At 35.2% G+C, this 9,871-nt stretch overlaps 1 protein-coding gene across 4 annotated transcripts in view; it reads right to left on the bottom strand.

Annotated features, from left to right (window-relative positions):
* NAA35 (N-alpha-acetyltransferase 35, NatC auxiliary subunit) overlaps window positions 1-9,871 on the bottom strand; it is a 107,458-nt gene that overhangs the window by 48,388 nt on the left and 49,199 nt on the right. For all 4 annotated transcript variants that reach the window (XM_004461536.5, XM_004461534.5, XM_004461535.5 and 1 more), the window contains exon 12: window positions 2,353-2,531. In XM_004461536.5, the coding sequence (XP_004461593.2) occupies window positions 2,353-2,531 (179 nt within the window). The remainder of the gene's footprint in view (window positions 1-2,352; window positions 2,532-9,871) is intronic.

Consider the following 9,871-nt stretch of genomic DNA (forward strand, 5'->3'; position numbering starts at 1 on the left):
AGAAAGTGCAGCCTGCCCAGGAATGACGCCGCACACACGGAGAGCTGACACAACAAGATGACACAACAAAAAGAAACAGATTCCCGTGCTGCTGACAAGACGCAGCAAATAGACACAGAACAGACAACTGGGGTGGGGGAGGAGGGGAGAGGGAAAAAAAAAAGAATAGAGCTGGTAAAATGACTAAATTAAAAACACATTACTCTGTAGGTTTTAAAGGATTAAAATAGGTTGCTTGTACTTAAAAACCTTACAAGTAATCTTATATATCTAAGTAACAACTAAGGATAAGAAAAGGAGATGCTGTAGAAAAAAAAATCTTTATTCTAATTCCAGATATAGTGCTAATCAGTCATGTGGTTTGGTTACAACTCCTCTGAACTGTAGTTTGCTTAGCTGTAAAATGATTTGGAGCATCTCCATGATCTTTTTTAACTTTAAAATTCTAAGATTCTCATGACAGAATAAGGACAAATTACCATAAAGAAGGTAAACACAAAAGGATGTAAAAAAGGCATAATCAGTGAATGTTTCATTAAAGAATGAAGATGTAAGATGGGCTTTAAAGACAAAGAATTAGTGGAAGGGAAGACAAAAGTATTACAAAAAATAGCATAAACAAAAGCACAAATCTTGATTGAGCACCAACTATATCCCAGAGACTGTTGGTAAATGCTAGGAATATAAATTAGATAATCTGTGACCTCAACAAACACAGGTATGGAAGCAGTCTGAAACCAAAAAAGGAAGACTTCACTGAGGAAATAAGATGGTGCTCGGAATTATGGCTCTGGATGCATGGGGTAAAAACAGACAACTGCAAATCTATATATCTTATGCAACACAAGTTAGTATTAAATATTATTTTGCATATTTTCTGACCTCCTCTGTTACATGTCACTAACTTTATTTATGTCATTCTAATCTTGCCAATTAACAAAGTTCTATCCCTGAATGCTTTAATCCCAAAATAAACCTAATTTTTCTATAGTTTAACCCAAAAAGATTAATCCAAAATATGCTAGCTTAAAAATGTGCATACTCTTCCACCGAGCAACTTCCATTGTAGGAAACTATCTTGAGGAGGAAGAAAGCACAGGATATAAAGATTTACCTCCAAAAATGTTCATTGTTCATACCAATTTTGTTTATAAGAGTGAAATACTGACAACGTCCTAAATGTAATTCCATACGAGTAGACTGAAAAAACTGTGGCAAAGGCTTAAAATGGAATACTACTAAAATAATGTAGAAATATATATATTTCTGTTAACATGAAAAGAAAGGAGTTTATAATACAAAGATTAGTGATAAAAAAGATTACCAAACACTATGATCCCATTTTTGTATGGAAAAAATATTTATACACACATATACATATGCAAATATGTGTGTGAAAATATATGTGAACATATATACAAAATACATACATATATATACATATACACACATTTATATAAAAGATTTTGTGGACACAATCCAGGGTTAAAACCCTCATTCTTAATACCTGGGTGATCTGCCCTCTCTAAACTTAATTTTCTTCATCTATAAAATTGATGGTATAAAGTTTTTATAACTTTTGTATAAATATCTAGTGTTTGATACTGAGCAAATAACCAATATACTGTGAATTTAGTTAGGTCTGGGTGATGGAATGAAGTATGACTCTTTTTCTTCCTATTTTTTTTTTCAACAAGAAAATATGAATGAACTACTAATGTAATTTTAAGATGTTATTTTTTTAAAATATGCAATGAAGAATCTGAGTTTCCACTGTGAATGAAAGGGAAATTTTTGAGTCCAAGAATTCTTTAAAAGACCCTTGACCGGGAAGCAGACTTGGCCCAGTGGTTAGGGCGTCCGTCTATCACATGGGAGGTCTGTGGTTCAAACTCCAGGCCTCCTTGACCCACGTGCAGCTGGCCTACGTGCGGCGCTGATGTGTGCAAGGAGTGCCGTGCCACGCAGGGGTGTCCCCGCGCAGGGGAGCCCAATGTGCAAGGAGTGCGCCCCATAAGGAGAGCCGCCCAGCGTGAAAGTGCAGCCTGCCCAAGAATGGCACCGCACACATAGAGAACTAACATAACAAGATGACGCAACAAAAAGAGACACAGATTCCTGTGCCGCTGACACAACAGAAGCGGACAAAGAAAAACATGCAGCAAATGGACACAGAGAGCAGACAACTGGGGAGGGGGTTAGAGGAGAGAAAAAAAAAAAAAAAAAGACCCTTGACCTATCACAGAAAATTGGTAAATGTATTATTTACTATGGCACAGCCAATCCTCAAAAAGTGAAACTATTCTGTTATTAAATCAAAGGTTATATTCCAGAGTAGAGACTTGTACTTACCAGAATACAATGTAAATTGGTTAAATTCACAACCTCACAGACAGTTTTTATTCTATCTATTAATCTTGCAAAATAGTTGACCATTTCTTCCCTTTTTATTATTTTTGCATATCGAGGAAAGGTGGGTGGAAGTAGCCTCTGGTTAACAAGGGGCTCAAAACCCATCATAATTGGATGATCTAAAAAGGAAAGGAAAAAAAAAAGAATTTCAATGTTTCTCTATTTCAGTATTTCTCAAAAGCTATGAAATGTAAAAAGAAAATGATTCAACAGCACCTTCAAACAAATTCTTATCACATCATCATCTAAGTTGATTTTACAATTTATTATTAATATATCTACACATATACAATTTTTAAGTGGTAACCAGACTTAATAGCCTAAAACTGCAGTTTGGGGGTTCCCTACCTCAAAATTTAACTCCAAATGAAGAAAGGGATAAAACAGGGGTAATACATTCCCCCAAAAAAGAACCAATCATGAGACTGTGAAAAGTAAAATGGGAATGCAAGTAAGAGAGAATTAGTGAAATCCACAATGCTTTAAAGAAATGTATTATAAAAGACCTAAGGGTAGGATCCTCTTTCCCACTCTCTTTTGCCTACTGATCTCCTCACATTTTTCACACCAGTACAAAACTCCAAACTAAGTCATTCTCAACTTGAATCTAAAATGAGGAAGTGTCTCCCCGAAATAAATAATGATAAAGAATCTGAATTCAAAGTTCTCCTGCTGGAGTACAAACAGGCTACGACCTAAGAATAAATAAAAAATAGGTCATGTTAATTAGATAAAACTACTGCTAAGTAGGTGTCATCATTTAAATTAAAACAAGAATATTTAACCAAATTATGATAATGCTCCTGAGGTATACACCATAATTCTTCTTTAGGATCATGCAAGTAAAGATGTTCCCCAGGGTTCTCAGCCTTCCTTTTCTCTATACTTCAGTTCTTCCTGTTTGAAGTTACTTACTCTTCTAATTAAACTGATGATTCCCAACTAAAATCTTTAGCCCACAATCTTTCCCCTGAATTCCAAACTTATTTCCAACTATACAATGGGAACTTCTACCTTATTATCTCATATTACCACAAAAGGAACATGTCCAAAAACTACCTTATGTTTCCCATGAAACTATTTCTCCCCTAAAATTCTCCCTTTCTCAGTAAAATAATCCACTAACTCTACAATTTGCCTAAGCCAGATACTCTGCCTCTTCTTACTTCCTGATCTGCTTTCATCAGTCAATAATTTTTAATGTCTACTGAATTTGTCCCTCCTCTTTATTAGCACCTCTTCAGCAACACCAATGCAAGAGCCTAACTAGTATTCCTGTCACTAGTTGTTCTCTCATTAAATCAATCCACTACAGTGCCACCTCAATCATTTCATCTAAAATACAAACTGATTTCAATGAATTCTTTACTAGGGCATCAAAAGGTGCTTTACAATTTCCTGCCACTTTTATAGAAAAAAAAATTTTGTATTCCAATGGAAAACTATGCATTGGCAGGCTGATTCTATGGGAGCTATTTTCCAAATGTCTAAATTGTAGATAGCTGGTAGACATGCAGATTCTGTCCTAATCTGGTAGAAATTCAATTGATTTCCCACACCCTTCTATGGGGGAAAACAAAAACCAAAACCATTTTTATCTCCATTTGCAATTTACTGCAACGTTCCATTATTCCACATAAATTTATGCTTTGAGAATATCCATGTCTACATAAAATACCATGACTTTAAAATGCTGTTTGACCTAAAGTAAGGGGGAAATGGAAAGGAGAAATGAGTTTATATGGCTACGAGTTTCTAAAAAAGAGTCTGGAGGCTGGCAGAAGGTTTGCCCTCATGCACAACTGAGCAGAGTCAGAGAGACAGATAAAGCAGATACAACCCCCAGATATTGGTTCCTTTGAGGGCTAAAGTGACCCATGGGAGTTATGGTCATGGCCGATGGGGTTAACTACCAGGGCAGATGGCCCCTCTTTGGAAATGGTGTTTATGTGTGATGAATCTGGACTCAGATGGGATCTCCCTTCATAAGACTTTCATGCTAATGTGCTGGAGGTGCAGTTAATGTTGGGGTTTAAGATATATTTAGGGGATTTGAATCTCTGGACTGACAATGTGATAGCCAGATCCTGAGCCTCAACAGACTCCAGCACCTACAATCTGATTTATTGGACTTACCACACTCAGCTAAGATGGAGGTGAAGAAGGACAACCACCACACCATGGAGCCTAGAGTGATTACAACTGAAAATGGGAGGATTGCATCCAGCATCCAGGTGGAATCTGAGCCTCCTCTTGACATAAAGGTGCAATGGACACAACCAATCCAGTGTCCACATAGAAGAGGTGGCATTGGATTGGGAAAAGTGGACATAATGGACAAAGGGTATGGGGAAAGGCAGGAAGAGATGAGAGGTGGAGGCGTCTTCGGGACATGGAGCTGCCCTGGATGGTGCTTCAGAGGTAATCACCGGACATTGCAAATCCTCACAGGGCCTACATGATGGAATAGAGGAGAGTATGGGCCATGATGTGAACCAATGTATATGAGGTGCAGAGGTGCCCAAAGATGTACTTACCAAATCCAATGGATGTGTCATGATGATGGGAACGAGTGTTGTTGGGGGGGGGGGGAGAGGGGGGGTGGGGGGGGGGTTGAATGGGACCTCACATATATATTTTTAATGTAATATTATTACAAAGTCAATAAAAAATTAAAAAAAAAAAAAAATTTATGCTTTGAAAAATTTTTCATTTAGACAAATTATAAAACCTCTGGTTAATTACCTCATTGAATGAGTTTAATAAAATCCTTACCACATGTTCATTTTTCTATCTATATAAACCATGGTTTTATCTTTTTTCAAAATTATCTCCCTAATCACAGTAAGCTAAAAGGAAAACAAACAGCACTGTTCTTTTATGACTATTTACTTCTATATAAACTATTCTTCTACTTGTAAAACATACCCCTTTTTCACAGCCTGGCAGATCTGTCATAGCTTGAATGCCCTTTCCTCTTTGGTCCTCCCACAGTATTTTGTATATACCACCAACTGCACTGTGTAGGATTACATCACTCCTGTCTCTCTAAGCTCTTGTGAAAGCAGGGACTAGCCTGTGTCCCAAATACCTAAATGCCTGACTCATTACAGGTATTGGATAAATGACTGAACAACAAGATATGCAAGTTCAAAATAAAATGAAAGATTGCTACCATTAAAATAAATCCATTTTAATTTCTGATTTATAACATTTAATTTATAACTAAGATAAATGTAGTTGTGACAATGTTATAAGAAATTTCCATACCTTACTAATATGAATACATCTGGGGCTTAATGATAAATGTAGAGCCCAAATTCTTACTGTATTTCCCTTATTTTCCCTCAAAGCATTATAATATACATCTAAAGTTATCATCTAGAAATATTCTTTTATTCTTAATATATGCAATTTTAGGCCTCAAACCATAAGTAGAAGATAAATGGATAGCAGCCACTCATGGAAATCTAAATTATCATGGAAAGAAGAATCAGTGGGAAATAGTTAACAAATACCATATATTCTGTTATCCAATTGTTTTTAAACACACTAATAGGCACAGTATAAAACATTACCTTATGAAACTAATTCAACGGTCTGCAAATTGTAGGTTATTTAGCAGCTCCTTAGCCACTAAATGCCAGTAGGACCCCTCCACCCCTCCACTCAATATGAAAACTGAAAATGGCTCCAAACATAGTCATGTTCAACTGGGCCACAATAACTCTAAGTTGGGAAACACTGGTCTGAGCAGGGGGGAAAGGAATATTCAGTGTAGGCATGCCCAGGAATGATTCCAGGAAAGACTTCCTAGAAAAAGTGAAGACAAGTAAAGACTTACATGATGAGAAGTTAGTCAAAGGACAAAATATTGCAGGAAGGACAAAGTATTCCAAGCAGATCAAAATACCTAAAGGACATAATACATAGCTCCTTCCCTCCCCCTCACACCCTAGAGAGTTGCAAATTTTCCAAGTTATAACTTCTCCAAATTCAGGAAGTAAAAATAGATGCATATAAATGAGTAGGGATGAAGTTCCTATGAATGTACTTAGAATTTATCTGTATGTGTTTTTCCATTCTACCCACACATTCTAACTTTTTCCCATATTTTTCTGGCTACCACTCATGCTAGTGGTTAAAGGTTAAAGTGATTCCTATTTTAAAGTCTCAGCTGTTATTGAATCTCATGCATATGAGATTAGTAACCATCCTACATAAGATATAATAACTTGCTTCACTAGGAAAGAGGGTAAGAACTAAGATATATATAAGAGATCAAAGAAGTTATTCAGGATATAGAGAATCACTGAGCAGGAGTGGTACTAAAAGTTAAGCAGTACTAGCTACAGTTTTCAGGACAAAAGGAACAACAAGAAGTTAAAAAGATCAGCTTTATCAGATCCAACCTCTTCCCACAATAAACTGAAATAATATTTTCCCCTTGTACTTTATAGCTCTATCACACAATTTATCTCAGATTGCTTAATAATTAAAGTAATTTAAATAGATGCTGGGGCCCCTTACTATATGAAGTGAGGAAAGAATACAATTTTACAGTAATTTTTATCTAGCACATGCTCAAAAATGTTTTCCTGAATTTAACTGGATAGAAATCAGACAAGATGACTTCTAGATTCCCCATCTCATTTTAGAAGTCTGTTTATGCATAAAAATTATCTTGGGCCAGTGGAAGCAGCTCAAGTGGTTGAACACCTGCCTCTCACATGGGAGGGCTCAGGTTCAGGGACAAAAAATATAAAACAAACGAAAAAACCAACTCAGGGAAGTAGATGTGGCTCTGTGGCTGAGTGCCAGGTTCCCACATACGAGGTCCAGGGCTCAATCCCCAGTCCCTGGTACCTCAAAAAAAAAAAAAAAAAAAAAAATCTTTGATTTACTCTTAAAATGCTTCATATATATACGATAAAAATCAGCTTTAGTACAAGGAATGCCAAATATGATCATTTCCCCCTCACATTAGCACTACTCAATATTTTTAATCTTTTAAAAATAAAATAAAGTATAAGTTACTTTCCAAACATTATGACACACTGGTTTAAAGTGTTTTAGTTACTAAAATTCCTGTTAGATGCTCTTCAATACTAAGAGCAGAAAAGTTTTACAAACAAAAGTTTTACAAGGTCCTTTAATAAAAGATTTATAATAACAATGTGTTTCGGTTGAACTGAGCAAAATAAGTTATTCTAGAAGTAAAACAGATACCAAAATTAAAGACCTAGAAAAGTAGTCAAGAGAGATAAAGACATTGTATTGTTTCAGACAACACATCTCTCTTGAGTTAGGCAGGCATTTTAAAGTTAGATTTATTTCAAAACAATTTTTGAATGCCTTAAGTTGGAAGGAATTCTAGAAAACAATGTAGAAGTTGCCAACCTTTTGTTACATTAGTCTTATTTCTTGGCTCTTTGATTTTTACAAAATGTTATTAAAAAAAAAAATTAAACCATAGCTGCGGAAATGAAGCATGGCCTCAATAAATATTCTACACTAGCCACAGGTCAGAATACCCTAACATGAATTACATATAAATCTACATATTTTAGAGCATTTGGCATTTGTTTCTGAATAGGTAATATATGCAAGTAATTAAAAAAATTTTTTTTAAAACAGAACAAGAATATACAACAATGGAAAGCAAGGCTCCTACCCACCTATGACACCAGTTTACATTGGGAGGTAGGCACTACAAGTGTCTTCCAGAAACAATCTATGCACATAAACAACGTTGTGTATGTAGGATTACATAATTTTTTTCTCAACTTGAGATATAATTTACAAATAATACAATGTAAACATTAAGAGTATAGTCCAATGTTTTGAAAAATAGATACAACCATGAAACTAACATCAGATTGGATGGGCAGAATATTTCTATCACCCCAAAGGTTTCTTGTGCTGCTTCACAGTCAATCTTCCCCATGCCTAGCACCCATGGAACTGCTTTCTGTCTCTAGAAATTAAATCTTTCATGCAAGAATTTTAACTGTATGTACTCTTTTATGATAGATTTCTATTGCTCAGCATAATGGTTCCAAGATTTATCCATTATGTTGAATATATCAGTTCATCTCTTTATATACTGACAAGTATTTCACTATATGAATGTTATAATTTGTCCATTCACAGACTTCTTTTCCTTAAAAACACCTACACACCATTACACACTGATTTCTTTTGCTTTGTTTTTTAAAGTGAAGTTTTCTTCTTCAGAAACAGTCTCAAACTTAAAAGTTACATCAACCTTAAATGTGTGTCGAGTGTAATTCCTACAAAGAGGCACTTTTTCATATTCCCAATAAAACCACCAGAATTAGGAAACTAACACTGACAAATTAGTATCATCTAATCCTCAGATTCAAGTTTCACAAACTGTTCCACGAATATCCTTCATATCCACACTTTGCATTTAATTTTCATTGCCTCTAAGTCTCTTTCAATCTGGAACATTTCCCAGTTTTTCCTTCGGTTCTTCAGGTCTATGACTCTTATGTTCCTGAAGACTAACAAGCCATTTTTTATATACTGCCTTTCAATTTGGGTTCATCTGTTTGCTCCTCATGATCAGATTCAGATTACAAATTTTAGAATATCACTGAAGTGATGCTACAATTTTTCTCACTGTATCATATCAGCTAGTGACAACTTTTCTCATGACTGGTGATTCCACTTCAATTACTTGTCCAAGGTGGTGTCTGACAGGCTTCTTCCCTAGTTACTCCTCTTTCCTTTGGAGTTAATATTCTGGAGGAGGCATACCATTCAAACTTTCAATTTATCCATTACATTTATTTGTATCAATATGGGATCATGGTTTTTTTTTATTCAATAGGTTATAATCTGTTACAGTTATTTACTCTGATGATCAAACTGTTCCTAATTTGGCTGGTGTAAGCCCCTTTAAGCTTTATCTGCATTTTATTAATATGTTTCCATCATTATTTGAGCATTTCCTAACTTCTGGGCAATGTTCCTTGAGTCCTTTCAAGTTTGAAATATCCATCTGAATTTCACTTGAGAGAGTTGGGACAGGTATAAAATTCTTGGGTTATGGTTCTTTGTCTGAGAACTTTATAAATATTGCTTCACTGTTTTCTGTGTTGAATGGTGATGTGACGAACTCTTAGCCTATTTTACTTCCAGAAATTTGATATTTTTATGTTTCATTACATGATTCTCTTAAGGGACATTAATTATGAGTACACTGAGTCTTCTTTACCTATTATTTGCATACTAATATTCCAAATATCTTTCTTCATTTCCATTTTGCTTAGTTCTTTTTTTTTTCAGGCCTGAACTCCATGCCCTTTACTTACAGTTTTTCAGCAATGCCTTTATACTACTTGCTATTTTCAGTGAGGTCTTCACTTTGGGTTATTTTTTAAATAAAATTTTATTGAAGTATACCATCCACACATGAACATACAGAAATAGT

This window comes from Dasypus novemcinctus, chromosome 8 (assembly GCF_030445035.2).
Source record: "Dasypus novemcinctus isolate mDasNov1 chromosome 8, mDasNov1.1.hap2, whole genome shotgun sequence".
Taxonomy (NCBI): Eukaryota; Metazoa; Chordata; class Mammalia; order Cingulata; family Dasypodidae; genus Dasypus; species Dasypus novemcinctus.